Source organism: Balaenoptera physalus, assembly GCF_965194825.1.
Source record: "Balaenoptera physalus genome assembly, chromosome: 1".
Lineage (NCBI taxonomy): Eukaryota > Metazoa > Chordata > Mammalia > Artiodactyla > Balaenopteridae > Balaenoptera > Balaenoptera physalus.
Genome location: NC_138882.1, coordinates 92,790,685 through 92,813,820, shown reverse-complemented (window position 1 = coordinate 92,813,820; position 23,136 = coordinate 92,790,685). Strand labels below are relative to the sequence as shown.

General features: G+C 39.3%; 1 protein-coding gene across 2 annotated transcripts in view; it reads left to right on the top strand.

Annotated features, from left to right (window-relative positions):
* MAN1A2 (mannosidase alpha class 1A member 2) overlaps positions 1 to 14,054 on the top strand; it is a 182,467-nt gene extending 168,413 nt beyond the window's left edge. Inside the window, exons 13-14 of one of the 2 annotated variants that reach the window (XM_082458798.1) lie at positions 10,642 to 10,774; positions 12,652 to 14,054. In XM_082458798.1, the coding sequence (XP_082314924.1) occupies positions 10,642 to 10,738 (97 nt within the window). In that variant the 3' untranslated portion in view covers positions 10,739 to 10,774; positions 12,652 to 14,054. Of the gene's footprint in view, positions 1 to 248; positions 6,196 to 10,641; positions 10,775 to 12,651 lie in introns of those variants that run through there. The other variant, XM_082458797.1, reaches the window with a different exon arrangement.
* The last annotated feature ends 9,082 nt before the right edge of the window (positions 14,055 to 23,136 follow it).

Genomic DNA, 23,136 nt, shown 5'->3' with positions numbered 1-23,136 from the left:
TATATGGGATTTGCTTTTTAACTGCCTTATTTCAGAGGTCTAGTTGTTCATCTTACTGGATTTTCTTATGCACTCTTCTGGAATATTTTGTGTTTCTAATCATTTGAATGGATGAGGTTCATTTTCTGGTGTGTTTTTCATCAAAGCTGCTCAAAATAGGTCATGGGTGTCATCTGCCATTATAACTGAGATCACTTGATCTTCTTGTTGAATTCTAATTGAAACTCATTTTCCCCTTTTATTTTCAGATACTTGTATCTTCTGTTCTCCAGTGATGACCTTTTACCTTTAGACCACTGGGTATTTAATACAGAGGCTCACCCTCTGCCTGTGTTACATTTAGCCAACACCACACTTTCAAGAAATCCTGCTGTTCGATGAAAGCAGCTCCAGAAAGACCATTCTCACCTGTGTTTTGTTTACATGGACCACTACAGAAATTAGTCTGGAGAGGGGCCTTTTGAAAACCTGGACCTCTTAAGTCAGCATGGCAGGGTGAAACGTGACTATTCCCCGCAAGACTTTTCAACTTGTAGATATTTCAACTTTGAAATGATTCCATTTTATACCTGACCAAAACATATTCTGGTGTGTGTAGGACAGAGACCTGATGTGCTTTGATTCTTAACGCGATGGTCACATGAGAAAGTATGCCTGTTACTGCTTATTGCTTTTAGAGTCCTGGAATCTGGAGGCTAGATTTCCTGAGAATAAGCCAAGGATGTGGAGCACCTTGCAGGAGTTGGAGATGGCCTTTGGAACCAATTATATATTTGTTTCCTCCCAAAGTGGAGCAGCTCTCAAGTCAAAATATTTACACATTGTTTATCCCTTTTTTCTCCATTTTTAATAATGGAATGAATTAAAATAAATAAGAACAAAAGAACAGTGTAACTGCATCAGCAGCAAGAAGAGTCAAAAAGGAAACAGAATACCTATCCCTGTCTGAATTTTCAAGTTTCGTATTAGATGACCAGACTGGCAGCCATTTCAAATCTCAGTCTATCTATTCCATTGAAATTCCTTGGTTAAATTTGTTTTCTCTGGAGGCATGGTCTCACAAAGAATACTCTTCAAGTCTTTGTCTCCATATGGAATCATTGAAACTGCTGTTTATCATAACCACTACTTACGAGCCTGGGTTTGGGATTTTGTGCATGTTGTTCAGTCTAGTGTTGGTAGCATGACAAAAAGTGGGGAAAATGCCGCAGTTTGTTGCCTTGAAACCTATTCTAAGAGGAAGCCTTGGTTTTGTTGGTAGGAGATTATTTTTCCAAAGCAGCAAATCTACCAAGTAAATTTTATCTACTTTAACCTCATTATAAACTTAGTAGAATCCCTCGATTTACAACTCTCTTTATGTGGCTTGGCAAAATTCACTATACTGTCATGCAGCTCTGAATTTACCTTGATGAGGCAAATTACTTTTACAATTTACTAAATCAAAAACAAAATATAGTGAAACTTCCTTAAGTATTTTTGGGACAGGGGATCCTTTATTATCCCATTAGATGAGGGAGCTTTTCACAAATATTTTATGTAAAAAATAAATTCAACTTTTTTTTCTCCAAGGGTATTTACAGAAATTCAAAGAATTAATCAGAATAGCTTCAAAATAATTTTTAGTGATTAACTGTGGTATAATTAATTATATTACGCTAAACATGGGATATATCTAAGGGGCTTTCTCTTACCATCAAAAGATTTTGCAATGATATTTCTTTTTAAAGAAATTATGATTTCTCTACATTGGGAGGGGAATCACTTAAATTTTATCAAGAACTGTAAGATAAATATCTAAGACTTAATAAATTTTCTGTCCCTTGAATTTATGTCACAGTGCAAGACACTTTTTCTTCCTTACCTTTAATACAGACTGCTTCCATTGACAGTAATAGTTGGGAGTAGTATTATTAGTCTAGTATTTACTCTGAATTTGAAGATTTCATGAAACAGTGTGCAGGAAGCCCACCTTAGAGTTCTGAAGGCTTATTTTCTTATTTTGTTTACTCTTTTATTAGCATGTGGTAGATTTAAATTGGAAAAAGATTTAATAAATTAATATAATTAAATATTCTTTAAGGGTGATCATCTTATATCACACATAGTCAAGCAGTCCTCACAGTTCAGCAAACGACCCATAAATGATAACCACCTCAAGATTTTCAGTATACATAGAAAGTAAGGATGTAGAGCCAGTTGATTATTTAAATCTTTAGGAGAGTTAAATTTTAGTACATATTTTGAGACTATAATACCTTTTACTAGTTGAAAAATTAAAATTTTGAAATGAAAAGTCTAGATGACCAACTTTAGAAGAGAAAGGGGAAAGTATTTGGTTCTCAAAAAATGTTAGCTTTCCTCCTAAAAATAGCAGAAGCCCACTTATGAGTCACTAAAAAGAATGAAAAACTTGACTTGGCAAAAGACCCAGAACAGCTGTAGAGATGGCAGTGAACCCTCCCTCACTTCGTTTAGAAGAACGCTGAGTCAAGGGGCCTTCTTGGTTCCCCAAGAACTGCTCAAGGAATGAGAAGAGAGAACCCCCGCCCCAAGTGCTCCGTTTGTGTTTCTCGGATGAGTGGAGCTCGGGAAAAGGCTGAGAAGTGTACAGGCATGGCCAATTCTGGTACAAGCAAAAAGCTTGAGGGGGACAAAGGAAGAGTCTTCTTCATCATCTCCCTACCTTCCTTGTGAGAAGACTAGAGCTTATGAGTATGCTTCCTTTTTTTGTTGTTTTTTTCTTCTCTGAATACCAAAGGCAATTAAATTTAAGTCAGCTACAAATGACTTGCCAGTGTCATGTTTTATTTTTGTTATAGATTTAAAAAATTACTTTCTCCAAGATCCATCCTTATTCCATAGTATCCCATATTCTGCTTAGTTTCCAAGAACATACTTTACTTTGTTCTGTCCCTTTACAGTCCTTTGCATTTTGTAGACCTTATTACTCAGGTTAAATACTCATTACATTTATAAGACCTTCTGCAGAGAGCCCAGAAATGCTCCTTTCCAGGTGCCTCCTCAAAAGCAGACACATTACTTCGTGCCTTTGGCACAGATGTGCAGAGTAGATAGATCATTTGGTATATGAGAAAAAAGAATAGAGATGCTGAACACCCCCTCTACCTTCTATAGTTATTTTTCTTTTAGAATTTTAGGATCATACTTTTTGGTTCAAACCAGTATAAAGTTGTTAAAACCAAGAGAATGTGGTCCCAATCAAAAAGAAGTCTTGGTGCAGAAAAGTAAGTACCCAGTCACAGGGTTCTTACTTTCTCGTGGGTTGCACAGATGTGCTGCTTTATGTCTCTCTGACACCAACTTATTCTTGTCTTTGAGCAGATGTTTATATGTAAAAGCAAAACCTGGATATTGAAGGAATATATTCCTTCTGTGGAATATTGACCCTGATTCTCTATGATGTCCTCTAGGACAACCCAGGGCTTCACTTGGTAGATTTTAACCAAGCAGTTTAAAATTTGATCATTAACTTCTCATCTCCATTCTCCATTGCCAAAGTCTTTGTCAAAACTACAAATTTGTTGCTAAAAGGTTGTGCTTGCTATTCTCATCATGGAGTTTCTCCTTAGGCCTGGATTTCTTTGAATGAATGAGTGAGTGAATGAGAGGGTGAGTGAATAAACACAGGGTACCTAATATGTGCCAAGCGTTGTGCTAGGCACTTTCAAGTATTAGAACATTTTGTGATTCCAGTGACATTTACTGTATAAGAGTTGTTCATACCATTTAAAGTGTTTTCCGGTATGATTCATGTTACAAAATCCTTAATTTTGTATTTCATTTAAATTAAATAAGGAAAGAAATGGTTTATAATATATTTTAAACAATGTGTTACTATATAATACTAACAGCTATAATTGTAGTTAATAACTAAAGTCTCTTGGAAAATGTCAAAGAAATACTTGATTTCTGATGCAACTTTAACTAAAATATCTACTTTAGAAATAAAAACATTCTTATTTTGCTATTATCACTTTAATTACATAATTAAAAGTTAATGTTTTATAGAAATGCTGGTTATTTTATATTCAAAAATTTTATCACCTAATTCATGGGTAAAATTTGCAGTTGTGAATTGTTCATGCTCTGCTGTGGTTCCTAGTAATGGTCCCATGCTGTTAAATATAAAGAAAAATATACTGAAATATTTCTGAGTTGCTAATAACAGTTCCTAGTAATGGTATCTTGAGTTCTTATTTTTCTTTAGGTTTCCTTACCCTCAAATTGGCTATCTCATATCTTATCCACTCTTTACATAGATACATACATAAATACAGTTGTATGCAGAAATTTTTAATACTGTCTTTGTCTGCTAATTAACAAACACGGTTGTTAACGTGTTTTGGCTGCACAAATTCTCAGTAGAATATTTGAGGAACCAAATATGATCTGGAGGTATTTTAATGCACTTACTTGGTTCAGGAACATTGGTGAAGATGATTTTCTGTTCCTTCAGCTCATTCAGATCACACTCTTGGTGATGTCTAATGGATCAGCAAGCTTCCTCCAGAGGGCTAGATGATAAATATTTTAGGCTTTATGAGCCATGCGGTCTCTGTCTTTACTACTCAGTTCTGCTGTTGAACTGTGAAAACAAGTATAGACAATATATAAAGGAAGGGATGTGGCTGTGTTCCAATAAAACTTTATTTACAAAAACATGGAGGGCCAGATTTGGCCCATGGATCATAGTTGTTAACCCTTGATCCCAATTTACATTTGTATAAAACCCTATAATCTTTGATATGCATCTTTTATCTGTGTTTTGAGTACATAATTCATTTTTAAAGCAAAAAAAAAAAAGATGTGTGTATGTACGATTGTTTGTATTTGTGTAACCTAAAGCTATATATTTTGTTGTCTTGAAAACAGCTATACTCTACTGGAGTCTGTTCAGGTTTCAATATGGTACAACTATCTTGAAAGAGGCATTTTTTTGTTCATGGGGTATGCTGTCAGCCCTTATCCTTGCCTTGTCATTTAATGCCACAATTCCAGAGTCTCTGTGTAAAAGGAAGGGTCTCTGTGGTGTCAAAATAGTATATTTGCTCCAAGTTCTGCCTGCTCATTGACCTTTGGACCAACGACTGTGGATTGCTGGAGCTGCAAAAATTCCTCCACTTGAATACTCGTAGAGCCCTATGACAAGAATATGATAGAATTTCTGACCGTTGTGCTAAAGAAACCAATCTCTTGGAAAAATTTTAAGCAACAGGAAAAATGTGCCTCAGTTGCCATTTGGCAACCACTATCACTTTTTTAGAGTGCAGAAAGGTACTGCCCTTATTACCTCTACAACAGCCTAAATCTGAGGAGTGCAGAGAAAAGATGTATCCGAAAGAAGAGTTCCCCTTCCTCTTCTTGCACTTGCCTCAAATTCTTTTCAAGTCAATAGCATTATTTTCGAATGTCAGTGTGCATCATATTTAAATTAAAGCATCCTCAGCCTTAGCCTTTTAACTGTTTAACAACTAATCCATTTTAAACTTTGAGCACAGCAGAACTCATGAAGTTACACGACACCATATTGCTAGTATGTATGTATGTACATTGCAATGCACCAATCATCCTGAGAATAGCTTTTTCACGAAGAAGCTTATCAAATATTTCACTGTATTTGGAAATTCTAGAGGAGGGGAAGCCTGTACTCAGAGTGATAGGGGAGCACACGTTATAAATGAGCTACCTTTCTAGGTCCAGCGTACTATACAGATGGCTTCAGCTCAGTGTGAACGTTAAGTGTGAGTACCCAAACACACCCACATACATACATGTTAATATGCAGAGGATTTTAAACGATTTGAATGCTACAGAATTCTACTGCAAATTGCATACCAGAAAACTCCATGGAGATAAGCTCAGCTCTTCTTGGGAAAAGTTATTTTTCAGAAAACTTAGAAATCAGTTTTTGTTTGGATTAACTGAATAAAGCATCCCCAATTTTAATACTGGATTTGGAAGTTGAAATGCCGTTCCTCAATCTTACTGGTCTCAAATTCAGTGGTATAATTTTTCCCTAAACTAATAAGAGGGGCAAGTATAACCTCCTAAATCGGTACCCACTGGCCGCTCCTGAACTGATTTCCAGTTATGTCCTCCATATGTAATTTTTATAAATTAAAGGTAATATTGTATATGAAAGATTAAATAAAGATGTTCTTTAAGTGAAAAGTCTGTTTAGCCTTCATTTGTACCCAGGATGACAGTACAGTTCAATCTTCCTATTTTCAGAACAACTTTGGCTTTTACAGTAACTGGTAATCTTCAGTCTCCCACATTCAGAGAGTATTTCTTTTGATTCAGCTAATCTTCACATTCCTTGATGTTATAGAAAGATGAAGAGATTACTTAAAGGGTAATTTTCATGCCATCTGATTTTAAGAAAACAAACTATAGGCCTGTGTGGCAATCTTATAGTATGACTGTGCCTGTTATCTCTAAGACCTAGTCTAGTCCAACCTCTGAGACCATCAAGCTTAAAGATTGCCTTGGGACTTCCCTGGTAGCACAGTGGATAGGACTCCGCATTCCCAATGCAGGGGACCCAGGTTCGATCCCTGGTCAGGGAACTAGATCCCACGTGCATGCCGCAATTAAGAGTTGGCATGCTGCAACTAAGGAGCCTGAGTGCCGCAAATAAGACCCGGTACAACCAAATAAATAATAAGTAAATAAATATTTTTTAAAAATTGGCTTAATCACTGGACCTCATTCTGTCACATTAAAACCTGACCTGACCCTAAGAATTCTTAAGTGATTCTTGAGCAAAAATAGGCCTAAGGGACTTGAGGAATAGGATCAGCTAAACTATAGATAGTGGTTTAATCTATTGATACTGTAAAGCACAGGATATTTAAAACTCTGTACCCATGGAGCGTCAAATAGGATAGTAGTAAAGCCCAAAATAACAACCAATTTACATCATTGAGGTCTACTTCTTCCTGGCACAGTAGATTTTAACTTGATCAAAATTTTAAACTAGGAAATTTAAATTATAGATGTATCAAAATTAATTATGGACTTATCTTTTCAGAAGCAACTAAAACAGGACCAGATAAAAGAATAAGATCTCAGAGTGACTATAATGTGATAAAATTGGCCTCTGTCTGCCAGTTATCTGAAATTTTCGTCATTATTTTATTGGGTTACAAAACACTGTCAACATGCAAATAGCAATCATGTTAAGAGTATGGGTTCATAGAAACAGTAGACTGGTGATTGCCAGGGGCTGGTGGGTGGGGAAGATGGGGAGATGTTGGTCAAAGGGTACAAATTTCCATTTGTAAGATAAACAAGTTCTAGGGATGTAATGTGCAGCATGATGACTATAGTTAACACTACCGTATACTAGAAAGTTGCTAAGAGAGTAGGTATTAAATGTTCTCACCATACACACTCCAAAAAATGTATGTGAGGTGATGAATGTGTTAACAAACCTAATTGTAATCATTGTACAATACATACATATATCAAATCATATACACCTTCAATTTACATCATGTTATGCCAATTGTATCTCAGTAAGGCTGTAAAAAAAAAAAAAAAAGATTGTGGGTTCAGATGGTGAGAGACTGTACCTTGTTAGCTGACCTAAAAAATTTCTTAAATTTTTTTGTGATAAATATAACTTAAAATTTGCTATTTTAACCATATTTGTGTACAACCCAGTGGCAATAATTACATTAACAATGTTGTACAACCATCACCACTATCTATTTCCAAAACTTTTTCATCACTGCAAACAATCTCTGTGACCATTAAGCAGTAATTCTCCATTCTCTCTTTCCCTCAAGAAAATTTCAATTTCTTAACCCGAAGAAAATTTAATTTTTTGTCTGTAAAAGGAAGATAATACTGATTTTTTAGGAGAACTAAATAAGAAAAAATCCATGTACCTGAACTGAAATAAACTCACAAACAGCAAATAGTTGCTGTTTTTTAATTATTTTCATTAGCAGCAGATTGGAGTAAAAATTCCGAAAGAAATAGAAAAGAATTAATAAAGAGGGGAAAGGCAGTAAAGAACCAAGAAAACTATGTAGTTCTACCTCCTTGTTTTATACGTAAGGAAATTGAAACAAAAGGGCGTCAAGTGAAGGCATTAGATGATCTCTAAAGTGGTTTTGCAGTTTCATCATTCATGATTTCATGAAGTGTCTCATGCAGTTTTGTTATTTTTATTAGTGACACGCAAATATATTAATATATATGAACTAATCAGTTTAAAAACTGTACAGTAGAAGTTACTTTTTGTTAAAACACATACACAACACCAACAAATAAATACACTGAAAGTTAACAGCAATTATCTTTCTTTGGCAAGGATATAAGAGAATTACTTTTTGCCATTTGCTTTTTAAAATTAACTTTATGGAGGTATGATTCACATAAAATAAAACTTTCCCATTGTAAGTGGGAATATCAGTGATGTTCAGTAAGCTTATAGAGCTACACAACCCTCCCACAATCCACAAAGATCCTGCATGCCCATTGGCAGATCGTTTCTGTTCTTGTCCCAGCCCTTGGCAACCGCTAATCTGCCTTTCGTCTTATAGATTTGTCTTTTCTGGACATTTCATATAAATGGCATCTTATGTATACAGTCTTTTGCATCTGGCTTCTTTAACCTAACAGGGTTTCCAAGCTGTATCTGTGCTGTAGCAAGTATCAAGAGTATGTTCCTTTTTATTGCTGAAAATATTTCATTTCTATGGATATACCATAGTTTGTTTATCCATTCATCACTTAATAGACATTTTGGTTTCCACTTTTTGGCTATTGTGAACAACGCCGTTATGAACCTTTCATACAAGTCTTTGTGTTGACATATGTTTTCATTTCTCTTGTGTATGGACCTACCTAGGGGTTGGAAATGCTGGATAATATGGCAAAGTTATGTGTAACTTCTAAAGAAATTTCCCTACTGTCTTTCAAAGTGACCGTTTTTACATACGCACCAGCAACGTACAAGGGTGAGAGTACCAGTTTCTCCACATCTCCACCAACATTTGTTACTGTCTTTTCTATAGCCATTCTAGTGGGAGTGAAGTTGTATCTGAATACGGCTTTCATCTGCATTTCCCTAATGACTGATGATGTTGAGTCTACGCTATTAGCTGTGCATATGTCTTTGGTAAAATGTCTATTCAAATATTTTGCCCATTTAAAAAAAGTGGACTCTCTTATTGAGTTGTAAGAGTTCTTTATATATTCTGTATTTCTTTTCTCTAAGATTGTGGGTTTGTCGTCTTACAATATTTTTTAATGCTCTATTTTGAGTGCAAAATACTCTGATTTTGATAAAGTGTAATTTAACAATGTTTTCTTTTATGGATTTTCCTTTTTTTGCCTAATCCAAGGTCACAAAGACTTTAGACCTATGTTTTCTTCTAAAAGTTTTATAGTTTTAGCTCTTACATTTAGGTGTATGATTCATTTTGTATTAATTTCTCATGTATGATAAATGTCTAAAGTCATTTTTGCATGTAGGTATCTAATTATCCCAGTGCTATTGATATTTATTGAAAAGGCTGTCCTTTCCCTATCAAATTGCTTTGGCACATTTGCAAAATATCAATTGATCATAAACGTAAGGTTTTATTTCTGTATTCTTAATTTTGTTCCTTGATCTATGTCTTTCCTTGTGCCAATACCACATTATGTTGATGACTGTTGCTTTAGAGCAGTGGTTCCCAATAAAGAGATAATTTTGCCCTGCATCCCCCAATGTCTGAAGACATGTTTGATTGTCATGACCTGGGGGGACTGGGGGGATGGTGCTACTGGCATCTAGTGGATGGAGGTCACGGACAAGAGACAGTATTTATTAGCTACTTTTTTTCCCCTGAAAATAGGTCACTCTCCTGTTTCTTTGCATAACTTATATTTTTTTTAATTGAAAACTGGACATTTTAGGTAATGTTGTAGCAACTCTGGATTCTGATCTGATCTCCTCCACCCAGGGAGGTGGTGATTGTTGCTACTGCCATTTTTCTGTTTTTTTGTTTAGTGATTTCCCTGGACTAATTCTATAGAGATCACCTTTCCTGGGGTGTATGACCACTGATATCTCTGCTCAGTGTTGTATGTTTTAAATCTTATTTATATTTTTAAATATGTCTTCCTAGGAGTAAGCCCTGCATCAGCATAGCTTAGTGATCAGACAGTGATTTGTCAGAAGTTGTGCTCAAACATCTTTAGCCAGTAAGGGCTTCCACCCTTTGCCAGTGGATCTGTGTGTAGGTTGTGGAACACATTCAAACTGTGTGCATCTTACAAGTTCATGTAGCTTTTACTTTACCTTGGGCCCTCACTAGTGATAACTGCCTGGGTCCAAGGCCTCACATTCAGCCAGGAATGTATACAGATAGCTAGGGCTCTCTCTAGTCTCCCCTGAATATATATTCTTCCTTGCTCTTGCTTGCAGCCTTCCAAACCACCAGGGACATGTGGCAAGGTGCACCATGTTTGTGTCATTCCATGGACCTATCTCCCTGTTAAATGTCTGGCCAGTCTGCCAACTGTTGCTTGTCCCAACCAGAGCCAAAACCTCAGGCTAGCTGCATTGATCTTTCCAGTTCTTTTGCCACTGAGATTGCTATTTCTAACAATGCCCAGGAGAATGGAATTTGTCTGCACTCGCTCCACTCCAGTTTGTCCTGCCTGGGAGTACTGCCATGCTGATGGAGCTGGAAGGACATGGGAGCAGCCCTAGGCTGAAATACTGTGGACACACTGTTCTTACCCAAAGGTCAGTAATTTTTCTTGAATAAGTGCTTGTTGATTTGTTGTATGCCTTTGCTCAATTTCTAGAAAGTTTATCTATGTTATTCCTTTTGGGGAAAGAGATTTGCTCCTCACTCTGCCATTTGCCATTCCAGGAATAAGTAGAAGATGGATGGATGGATGGAAATTTTTATTGACATCCTTTGTAAATTCCTCTAGAAATTTTAGCTTTAAAGCCCTGCTCTTCTCACCTGAAAGACCTTTATCCACTTCTATCAAAATTCCACTCATTTTTTGTGTTCTCACACAATGAAACTTGTACAGAACCTTCCCTGACTTCCCTAACTTCGAGTGATTTCTTCCACATTTGTACATCCATTGTTCTTATTCTTAACTTTCTTATGATTTATCACATACTACCTTACATTTATGTGTGAACATGCCTTTACGTCCCCTACTAGCTTGTCAGACGTTTAAGGACATAGTATGGTAGTCATCTTTTAACCCACTTAACAACTTATATATCTGTCGAATTAGCACCCATTTCTCAGACCTCAGTACTCTCCACCAGATCAGGCTGCCCCATTTAAGGGTCCATTTCTCTTGATTTGGAGTTTTCTTGCAGCAAAAACTTTATCAAAGCCTATACACTAAGGTCGGTGCTTTGTGACCACCCAGAGGGGTGGGATAGGGAGGGAGGGAGATGCAAGAGGGAAGAGATATGGGAACATATGTATATGTATAACTGATTCACTTTGTTATAAAGCAGAAACTAACACACCATTGTAAAGCAATTATACTCCAATAAAGATGTTAAAAAAAAAAGCCTGTACACTAAGAAAAGTCTAAACATTAGAAAACGGATATGTCATGTATTGTGTCCTTTTTATGCAAATATGGGAAATACACAGTGCAGCTGGTACACAGAATATCAGAAGGGCCTAGTGGGAGGAACAGGGATCTTGGATTAGTCAGGAGTCCAAAATTGTAGTCTATTATCTTCCTCTGAATGATTGTAGGGCCTTAGTCAAGTTATTCAACTTCTCTGGACCTCCGTGTATTTTCTATAAAATGAGGAACCTGGACTAGAAAATTTGCATGTGATTCATGAGATAATTAATATGGTTATTATATAGCACACACATTTACTGAACTTTTACCTGCTGTTTCCAGAAGCTCTAATAAGCTTCAAGTATACAGAAATCAAAATAAAGTCTCCATCCCCAAACAGGGATTGGCCTACTTAATACTGTGACAAATGCTCTAAGAGAGGAATGCATTCCATATTATAGGGGCAGAGTAGGAGGAGCATCTCATCAAGCTTAGGATAGGTTTGGGAGGGGAGGAGATAATCAAGAAAGATTCTTCAAGAACCAGACATTCGAATTGAATTTCACAAGGAAGTAGAGTTTGAAGGTAAGGGGGAAACGAACTATTTGATAAGACAGAGATACCTGAAGAAGGAAGGGATATGAGATCCAAAGCACAGGTAGGAAGACTAGCCTTGAACTTGAGAAAGTACACCCATTTCACTGAGACCCATAAAACAGTCCTCTCATGCAGTCCTTTTCAGGCCCTGAGATCGCACTGTCCATGAGCCAGGGTGGGCCAACAGGGGCACCCACCAAGATCCCAGGAGTGGCTGTCCCTTCTGAAAGTCTAGGTTCAGTCATCCACCAATATCAAGGAGCCCATGAGATACACAAAATGAATGTTATTTAGGGAGAGGTTAAGGGAGTCCCCTGGAAATATCTTTCAAAAATACTCATCAAAACTTTGGATGACTCCAAAACAAATTAGCATGGGCACAGTATTTTGAACCAGTTCAGCAGTAAGTAGCCAGAAACGTATGCCACCACAGGGTGATAATCTCAAAAAAAATTTTTTTTGTTTAATCTTCAGCTGTTTGAAGCCTGGGAGGCTTGAGATGCAGTGAAACCTCTTGCTTAAGTTTTTCAAAACACCCTGACGTTGATTAACGTACAGATGCCACAGCTCTTGGCTGCTCAGGAAAGCCTGTTACTAAGAAATTGCTGGGACCTACAGCAGCCTCAGCACAGGGTTCTGCCCACCCCTCGGCTCATGCCCCCACCGAAACCAAGTCAGTGATAAAACGTTTGCCAAACAGAAGACAAATATTGCCTAAAAAAGACTTTTCCATTTCTTTCCTAATATGACCTCCTTTCGGCTTTGAACTAATAGGTAAGACTTAGTAGAAGATGAAAAACATCTCATACCAGAAGATAGACCTAGAAAAATTCTAATTTGAACCCTACGAATGATTTTAGCTCACATAGACAATCGATATGTTGTGAAATAGTGTATTTAATGACACTTTATAAGTCAAATGCTAATTGCTCGCAGTTATTTATACAACTCTGCTTAAGTCCTTTTGGAATTATTTTTTCTTTAAACGTTTATTGAACATCTGTGTGTCAAGAATCGTGCAAGGCACTGAAGATACAGAGCCAACTTTGACACTTAACTTGTGGATCTGCTGGGCTAGAAGAAGATAGATTGGCAAGCCAGAAATTATGTTTTCCAGTAAAGGTGTGTACCAAATGCTCCCGGAGTTTAGAAAAGAGAAACTGCTGCTGGTGGGGAGGCAGGAGGATGTGACAGCAACACGATTACCGATAACCAGCCCTGATCAAGTCTTCCCCATCTGTGAAGGAGGGGAAGTGAGTTTCCTAAGCAAAGACTAGGTTTGAGGGCTGGGTTTGTACCTTTTGGAGCAGGCAGAGCTACTTGGTGGTGAAGAAAGAGTGCCAAGGAGCCAAACCATCCTCACTCGAGCTTTCAGAGAGGAAGCATTTGACTGAACTTTGGGGAATAAGAAGTTTGTTGGACGTGGTAGGAGTCCAGTTGCAACACACAAGGGAAAGTCATTCTAGGAAAAGGAATATGATCATATTTAAGATGCTGAGGCAAGGCGGGATTACATTTTAGAGCAACCAGTCCGTCCAGGCAGGGCTGCATGACATGTTTGCATGAGCTGGGGGGAGTAGAAGGGGAGGGGACCCAAGACGTGACAGGGGCCCAGTCACCTGAGACCTTGTGTCTGCTGTAGAGAGTTTGGCTTTTACATTGAGACAGAAGCCCCTGGAAGACTGAGCGAGGTGCGACGTGATCAGCTCTGTGCCTGTAAAGTGTCCTCTGGCTTCTGTGTGGAGAACAGATTGTTGGGGGACAGTTTAGAGGCTACCAAAATAATCTAGGTGAGGAATGGTGGTGACTCAGACCAGTGGTGGGGACAGTGATCGGGTCTATAATTTGAAGGTAAAGCTGACGTGATCTGTTCGTGGGTGAGGGTGAATGTGAAAGAGAGAGAAGGCAAGGTTGACTGCAGAGTTTCTGACCCGAGCACCCGGCAGGATGGAGTTACCACTTACAGAATGGGAATGATTAATATTTAGGAGGGGTGAAATTAGAAATTTGTTCTTGAACAAGTGAATTTTGCAATTCCTATTAGGGCAAAGCTGCAGAAAGCTTGAGGCACAGGCTTGGAGACTGGGTGGGAACCAGGGACTCAGGAAGCCAGGACACAGAAACCCCTGGGCAGGAGGCCACTGTCAGACACAGCTTCCATCGTGGGACTATCGCAGACCTGTTCTTAGTGGCCCCTTGCTTTGCAGCCTCATGTGAGGTTGGAAGTTTGTGTTTGGTGAACAGTGGAGAAGGGTCCAATTGCTTACTCTGGCTGGCAGGGGCAAGGAGCTTTCTGCCCATCGAGAATCATGTAGTAAGGGATCCCCTAAAATTTGGAAGTTCTAAGTGCTGGCAAGAAATAACAACAGAAAAGACAGATATTCTATAAAGTCAAACACTAGGGATTCAAATCCCAGGTCTGGTGCATATTCACTTGGTGACCATGAGCCACAAATCCAACATGTCTAAGTCTCAATCTTCTCATCTGAAAAATGGGGTAATACATACCTCTCACAGGGTGGTTAGGAGGATTAAGTAGCTTGTCCCACATGGCACCACTAGGCCAGACCAGCTGAGGCTCAGACCAGCCTTGCTTCCTGAACAGCTGTCCCGCTGGATGGGAGCCCAGGCCAAGGAGTCAGGGCTTCACTCACAGACCCACCACTTGGCTCCAGCCTTGCTCAACAACTCCCAGTCTACCACCGCTTTTATAGGTAGAGGGTCGTTGCCGTACATCCTGTGATGACTATAAATCCCTCTATAATTCAGGCTCTCCTCATTCAGATTAACAATAATGCCCTTGTATCCCAAGCCCCTCTAAAATGTCAGGCACCCTGCTAATCGCATTGCAGACATCGTCTCATATAATCCTCCTAACAGCATGAGGTAGGTACTATGATCACTCCCACCTTCAGATGAGGAGACAGAACCTCAGAGAGGCCAAGTAGCTTCCCCATGGTCGTTTGAAATGAGAGCGTATACTCCTAACCGCTAGCCATACCACCTCTGACACGGGCTGACGGAGTCCACCTGCGGGCCCAGCGCTGGCCACTTTAGCTTAAGCATGAAGCCAGCCTTCCCTGAGAACCCACTGGAAAAGGTAGAGGGATCCCGCAGTTCCCTTCAGAGCTGGGTGGGCCCCTTCTTCCCCATCCTGGTCCAAGCGTGTTGCCAGGCCCGGGTGAGTCTAGCTGGAGTCCTGGGCTGCCCACGGGGATCTGCACCTAACAGATCTCAGAAGCCTGGCCAGCCTACGCCCTCAAGGGCTCCTTGGGGTGCCCGTGTGGCCCTGAGGTCCCTCCCTGCTCGGGCTGTGGCTTACAGGAGCTGTGCTGCCTGGGGTGCAGTCCCTGAAGAGCTCAGGAGTGAGGAGAGGACGAGACACTGCTGGAAGCTTCCCAGGCTTGTCAGAGATACTCTCTTGAAGAGGGCACCCGTGTGTGACGCAGTGTGTGCCATTGCCTTTGGGCATTCAGGGCCCAGCACACTGCAGACCAAATACTGGGAAACACAGCCCTGTTTGTGGAGGACAGAGGGAAGCAACTCACACCTGGCTCCAGTGGAGATGGCACGTTACATTTGACCCCTTTCATGAAACCAGAAGCACAAAATGAAACATTCTGAGGGTTGGGTATTTTTCCACTTGGCAAACATCTATGATTTATAGGGCAGATGTTACTCGTCGCTCACTCTAGTCCTTTCCTTCTTCCTCCACCCACGCTCCCTGTCAGCCCAGCTCAGGCTGAGCGCCTAGATCAGCTGTGCCCACTCAGCCTCCCTTGGTGGAGGAACCAAGGGAGACCGCTTGCAGAGGAGAATCACCGACTTCACCCAGAGCCCTGCCCCTATGCTCCTAGGCCAGCAAAGTTTCTTAAAAAGGAAGAACAGAGAGGCAGGGTCCTCCTTGGCCTCTCCAGGACCCAGGAGATGCCAGAAGGGACCTCGGTTGACATGCTTCCTGGTTTCCCAGCAATATCAGGAGAGCAGAGGATGCAAAGGGCAAAACCACCCAGCACACGTTAGCCGCCGACTGTGCTTCCCATAGCTTTCTCCTTCTTGGGCTTGAGAACCACCAGCCTCCTCCTAAAATAAGCTAGAATTTTTTTTTTAAATCTAGCTTTAATGGGTCCTAGATACTGTCCTTGAAGATAATTTGCAAATTAGGAAACCAAAAAAAGAAAGAAAATGGGAGAGGGAGGGGGCTCTTTTAAAACTTCATTCATGCAACTTTTGTTTATTTACAAAGCACATTCAGTAATCATTAGTGCCAAGTTACTGGAGTGTTTACAAAGATTAGTTATATTTAGTCCCTACCCTTACGGACCTATCACTATATTGTCATTTCAACTTTGTTCTCAGTTTGCTTTGAATCAGGAAAATTGCCCTGGAAAGGGCTTCATTCCATCTAGGCTTTTTGTCAGTAGAATTTAAATCTGGGTTTTTAGGCAAAAGTGACTCAGCTAACAATTAGGCTAAAGACATTTTTAATTAGAGTTAGCTGAGCCAATATGGGTTTAATTCAACTGCGCAAGCATTGAGTCAGTATCTGTTATATGGCAGGTACTAGGCTAGGCACCAGGGGTGTGGAGGTGAATAAGATACAGTCCCTGTTCTCAAGAAGGTCACAGTCTAAATATATCCAAACTACAAGGTGAATTACATGCCATAAAAAGGCATGACATGCTGTGGGCAGAGAGAGTAAAACCACGTGGCTGGAAATTCTGAAGAAGTTGGCCTTGGACTGTTAAAACAGCCCTCCTCAATTCTACACCCTCTTCTATCTGTCCTATCCTCTTTTTCTCTTCCCAGCCAAGTCCATTCATTTAATCATTCATCCAGAGATTCACCAAATATTTATGTCCCAGGCACCATTCTAGACCAGGGATGCAGCAATGAATAACACAGATAAAGGCCTAACAAGTTGCGTACATTCCAGTAGGGAAGGGATGGGTAACAGATACCAACAAGTGAATAAATAAATATATCATAATGTCAGTGATGATGAGTGTTATAAATTAAAACAGGGTGGAGGAGACAAATAGTACAAATGGGGAAGGCATGTGTATTCCATCTCAAATACAGTGTTAGAGAAGGCTTTTCTGAGGTGGAGACTTTTGAGCAAAGACCTGAATGAAGTGGCAGACAAGCCTGGGAGCTCTGGGGGAGGAGTACTCCCGGTGGAGGGAACGGCAGACGTAGAAACATGTTCGAGTGCCACGTGGCAGGAGCATCATGAATGAGCAGAATAGCAAGGGAATGAGGATGGAGAGGCAAGCAGGGACCAGGTCTGGAAGGGCCAACACCAGGAGTTTGGATCATGTTCTAAGGGTGATGGGAAGCCACTGGAGGATTTGGATAGGGACTCAGATGATCTGATTTGTGTTTTTAAGAGATGCTTATGACTGTGGGGTTGAGAATAAACTGTAAAAGGTCAAGAGGGGAAGCCAGGAGGACTTGTGAAATCTTTTCAATTTGAGAAACGAAAGTAGAGTTGACCTTTCTGGTATAGGGAAATAGCAAGAGGTGTAATGCTGGGGCGGGGGACTTCCGGGGCTTAAGTTTGGACGTGGCAAGTGTAAAATGCTGTTAGATAGCTGAGTGGAGATACAGAGCAGGCAGTTGGGATACTTGGATCTGAACTTCAGGGAGCAGGATAAATAAAAAGAAATCCATGTCTAGACATACTGTAGTGAAATGACAAAACATCCAAGATGGGGAGAAGACCTTGAAAGCAGCCAGAAAGAGAAGACAGATCACTTGAAAAGGACAGTTAGAATGACGCTAGCTTCTCAACAGAACAATAGAAGCCAGAAGTTGGACCATGAAGGGTTGAGAGAAAATAGCTGTCAACTTGGATTTGTGTACTTCTCGAAAAGTATTGTTCAAGAATAAGGGCAAATTATATATAGGAAACAAAATTGAGAGCGTTTACCACCAGGAGAGCTATTCTAAAGAATAAAATTCAAGGAAGAAAGTGATGTCAACAGGATGGTATGACGTACAAGGCAAAATGGGAAGCAAATAAATGGTAACTATATCAATAAACTCAAAAATGTCTTTGCTGAGTTAAAAAATACTCTAAACAGCACTATGTGAGTTCAGAGAGGGAGGAAGAGAGCTGAATTCTAGGAGAGGAAGGAAGTTGTAGTTCAACCTTAAGACTTTAGGTTAAATATGTATGGTAAACTTTGAAGGTAACCACTGAAAGACCAGAAATAGCACGCAAACATTCCAAATGTGTAAAGAGAGAGAAAAAAAAGAAACAAAGGAAATAACCTGATGAATTTTTTAAAAAGGCAAAAATGGAGAAAACCAGAAATTGTCAGGTTAAAATAAAACCTTGATAGGCTATTAACGCCAGGCAAGACTAAACGATGAGGACATGGAAAAGTTAAGTGCCCCCATTGAGGGGTTTAACATAAGACAGTGACTCATCAGACTTGTGCTTTAGAAAGATGAGACTGCCTGGACCATGGAGTGTGGACTAAGGGACGAGACAGGAAACAGGAATAAACATTAGGAAGCTTCACCATCATCTGGGCTGGGAATGATGAGGGCCCGAGCTGAGGCTCTGGCAGCGACAGCAGGGGTAGGCAGGGTGGGCGGGGGAGATGAAAAAGACATGTCAGTTATCCTAAGATAAAGCCCCAAATGGCCCTGCCCTTAAAGTCAGAATGACAGCTTCGGGCCTCTGATCTCAAACAGGGACACATAAGCCCTTGTGCCGAAACCAGAGCTGAATTCTGAGCTCAACGTCAAGGCCTCCGGAACTGTGAGAAGCTGACCCTTTTTCACTTACAAGTGACATCGTTGGTGCTCATCGTTGGTGCCTGGGCCTCCTAATCCTGCTGTTGAGGGAGGAGGTTGTCAGACTGTCACACTGAAACCCTGTCTCTGGAATTGTCATTTGAGACTCTGCTCTCTCAGAAACTAGAAAAACACTGGGAGAGAGAGAAACACACACGCACACACAGTATCTTAAAACTACCAACTCTAATGTTATCGCAGTAAGATTTCCTCCCTCTTGAACAAAGCTTGGATGATATCAAAAACCCTGCTCTCACAAGTCCTTCACACTTCACCATGTGAGGAGGTCTTATTATTTTATTAGGCTGGACGCATTATTATTTCTCACATTTCCTCTTACTGATGAGGAGACACCAACCTAGAAATGGATGTGGCTTGCCCAGGATCACTCAATGGTAAGTGGCAAAGCTGAGAATGGAAACCAGCTTGTCTGGTGTGGAGCCAACTCTTTCTGCTGTCAGGTGTGAGAGCTTGTTTTGGTGGTAAGAGGGAGCAGTGGAAGGGAAACTGGCCAACTCCAGCCGATATTTCCACCCAGCCCCACCCACTAGTCTTTCTTCTTTGGTTTGTGTGTTTTTCCAACAAAGAAGGAAAATTTTTAGATAAATATAAAACCTGGCATTTAGGTTTTAACAGATTTCTCAGTTCAAGAGGCAGAAGGCAATTCCTGCGGGGCGGGGGGCACAACATCCAACTAATAGCAGTTCCTGAGAGAGGAAATAGAGGAGAAAATCATCAAAGAAATAACGATAATTTCTTCAAATTAAAAAACATGAACTTACGCATTGAAAGGATTCTGAGTGCCCATCACAAAAGATGAAAATAGACTACATATGTGAAACTGTGACATTTCCGAACACTGTGAACAAAGAAAAAATCTGAAGAGCTTCTAAAGAAGGTCAGTTGGATAAAAGTCAGATAAAAAGGATCAGAAACAGAATAGGTTTAGATTTCTCAATAGTAACCCTGGAAGCAAGAACATATAGAACATTACTTTCAATATTCTGTGGGAAAATTATTTCCAACCCAGAATTTTATATTTGGTCAAACTATCAAGCAAGAGGCTAAAATAAAGACATTTTCAAACAAGCAAGGTCTTAAAAATTCACCACCTAATAAGAGATGCTGAAGAACAGCAAGCTAAAATTGGTAATTGGCTGAAGCCAAAAATCCCCATTATTGAATGAACTTCTGAGACACATGACTAAACCAGAAATTTTATTTTTAGAGTTTACTTAGTAATATAATTTTATTATTAAACGTTTTAGAGGTCAAGTTTAAAAATTTTGCATTATAATGCAGGAATGATATTTTGTCAGCACATCAAGTTGCTAGATTACTCCTATGATCATTATATATGTCTTACAAACAGATGCTCATTTTCAACTGAGGTTTCTTAGAAGAGCAGCTATTTTTATTGTCTCCTCGCCAGCACAAGGTACCCCTGATGGTAATGATGCTCCCAACATATTAATCTTTTCTTTTCTCTGGTGTAACTAAGGTACTGCTTATTTCAAGTCCTACTTGAAAATCTGGTTGCTGATGAAGATGTCATTTGATTGAAGCAGTCCTGCAAACTGAAGTTTTGTACTGTTGGGATATTTTCATAAGGAAACTTCAGATTTTTGTTCTCACTTAAATTTGTATTTCTTTAAACCTGGGATAATCAAGTATGGACATGAAGTAACATAACTGGGTTTCAGAATCTTCTATAAATTTTCATCTGGGGAATTCCCTGGCAGTCCAGTGGTTAGGACTTGATGCTCTCACTGCCAGAGCCCAGGGTTTGATCCCTGGTCAGGGAACAAAGATCCCACAAGCTGCGTGACATGGCCAAAAAATTAAAAAAAAATAATAAAATAAAGATAAACAAAGATGATGGAGTTTTGAAGTTGTTAAAAAATTTTTTCATCTGGATCTAAGATTTTATTGCATGCACACTAATTTCAGCATCTTTCCTAGAGAAGGATGAAAAGAGGATTTCAACAGATATAATTTAAGAAAAGTCTGCCCTCTCAAGGTCCATTATTTTGGTTATTTTCCGGCAGATTCCAGCAAATGAATTATTTCTTTGCAACTAACTTTTGGGTGTTAGCAAATCCCACCAACTTAGTATTATTACCTGACACACAATATTAAGTCATTTTAAAAAGTCAAGTCATTTTTAATATGTAAGAGCTGCAGTTCCAACTTGTTTGACCATCTCATATCAGTAAATGGCAGATCAATTTCAAAGTCACGTAGTTTCTCTTTTACAGAAGAAGAATGATGAAAATGGCCCACTATCTTTTTGCTTCAGCCTGGAATTCTGTTCAAATATGCTGTTATAACTCTTAATACACAACTTAAGGATGTACACGACATTTTTTGCTTGTAATTTCTTCACTTTGATTTTTCTATTGTCAGTCTAAAGATTGGTTTTCTATTCTGTGAATATGTCTTCTATCAGTTTCACCATTCTCTTGGTGAGACTGCTCTTTCCTACCCCCACTTCCTGGTTTTACTCCTTGGCAAGCATTCATCATTAATCCATTGTGGTGACAATCTCTAAAAAACAAACTCTTCTGCTTGGTTCTGCTTATCTAAATACTGAAGTACAGGTTACAGAAGTAGCACACTGAATAACATTATGAAAATTTTTACTTCCAGAAATGGTGGGGTGGTTTGTTGCAGATCAACTCTCCCACCAAGAAAAAGTATAAAAGCTAGACAAAATACAAAAATGCATCTCTTTGAAGGCATCAGAGAGCTAGATACAAGGTACCTGGGACTTGAGTGGCCAGATCCCTGAGAGAAGAAAGATGCATCGAGATGAACCCTGTATTCTGCAGTGCTTTTCTTTGGAGACATTTGCGCATTTGCCCATTTAGGAGCAGCACAGAACTGAGAAGATAGGGAGCTGAACAGAGCTTTCCGTAGTCTAAAAAAGCTGAGGAAAAAAAGATGTGAGTCCTGGGATTACCAAGAACAGGCCCTAATAAACACCCCAGATTTCCCATTAGGACCCCCAAGAGCCTGACTCTGGGAGCCAGGGTAAACCAGAAATAGATGGTGCTCACAGAAGACTGAAACCCAACCTTGAAGCAGTACAACCCCACACTGGATTAATATAACCTGTCCTTCCTCTAACTCTATCAGAAAGCAAAAGTAACTCCCCTCCAGAGGAATATAACATCATCCAGAGCCTCAAATCTGCTCTACAGTTTTTTACACATAACAGTCACCATTCAATACCAGGCAAGATAGGAAATAGAACCACATAACTAAAATCCAAGAGAAAAAAAACTAACAATATAAACAGGCTCACAGATGATCCAGGTACTGGAGTTTATCAGACATGATTTTTAAAATAATTGATTAATATTTTTAAGAAAAGATGACAATATGGAGAATTTTACCAGAGAACTGGAACCTATAAAAACAGTCAAATGGATGGTGCTCTGTGGTGACCTAAATGGGAAGGAAATCCAAAAAAGTGGGGATATATATATACGTATAGCTGATTCAATTTGCTGTACAGCAGAAACTGACACAGCAGTGTAAAGTAACTATATTCCAGTAAAAAAATAAAGAGTCAAATGGAAGTTACAGGAGTAAAAAATAAAATAATTGAAACTAAGCATTACACAGATTAACTGCAGATTCAATACAGCAGAAGAGAGAAGTCATGACTAGGAAGACAGGTTAATAGAAAATATCCATACTGAAGTGCAAAGAGTGAGGGAAAAAAAGATGGAAAACATAAAAAAAAGAGCATGAGGTATATGTGAAATAGTGAAAGTTCTAATATAAATGCAACTAGAGTCTCAGAAGGAGAGAAGAAAGAGAATGGGACAGAAGCAATATTTTAAGAGCCACTAGCCAAGAATTTTCTAAAATTCAGACAACAGATTTAAAAGTTCTATGAAATTCAAGTAGCATAGATACAAAGAATAGCTACATCAGAATGAAAATTCCAAGAATCAAAGACAAAAGCAGTCAGAGGAAAAAAAAATACATCTTCAAAGGAGCAACAAAAATACCAATAGCTGACTTTTCAACAAAAGCCGTGGAAGATAGGAGGCACTGGCATGATACTGGTAAAGTGTTGAAGAGAAAATAACTGGAAACCTAGAATATCCTTCAAAACTGAATATGAGATAAAGACATTTT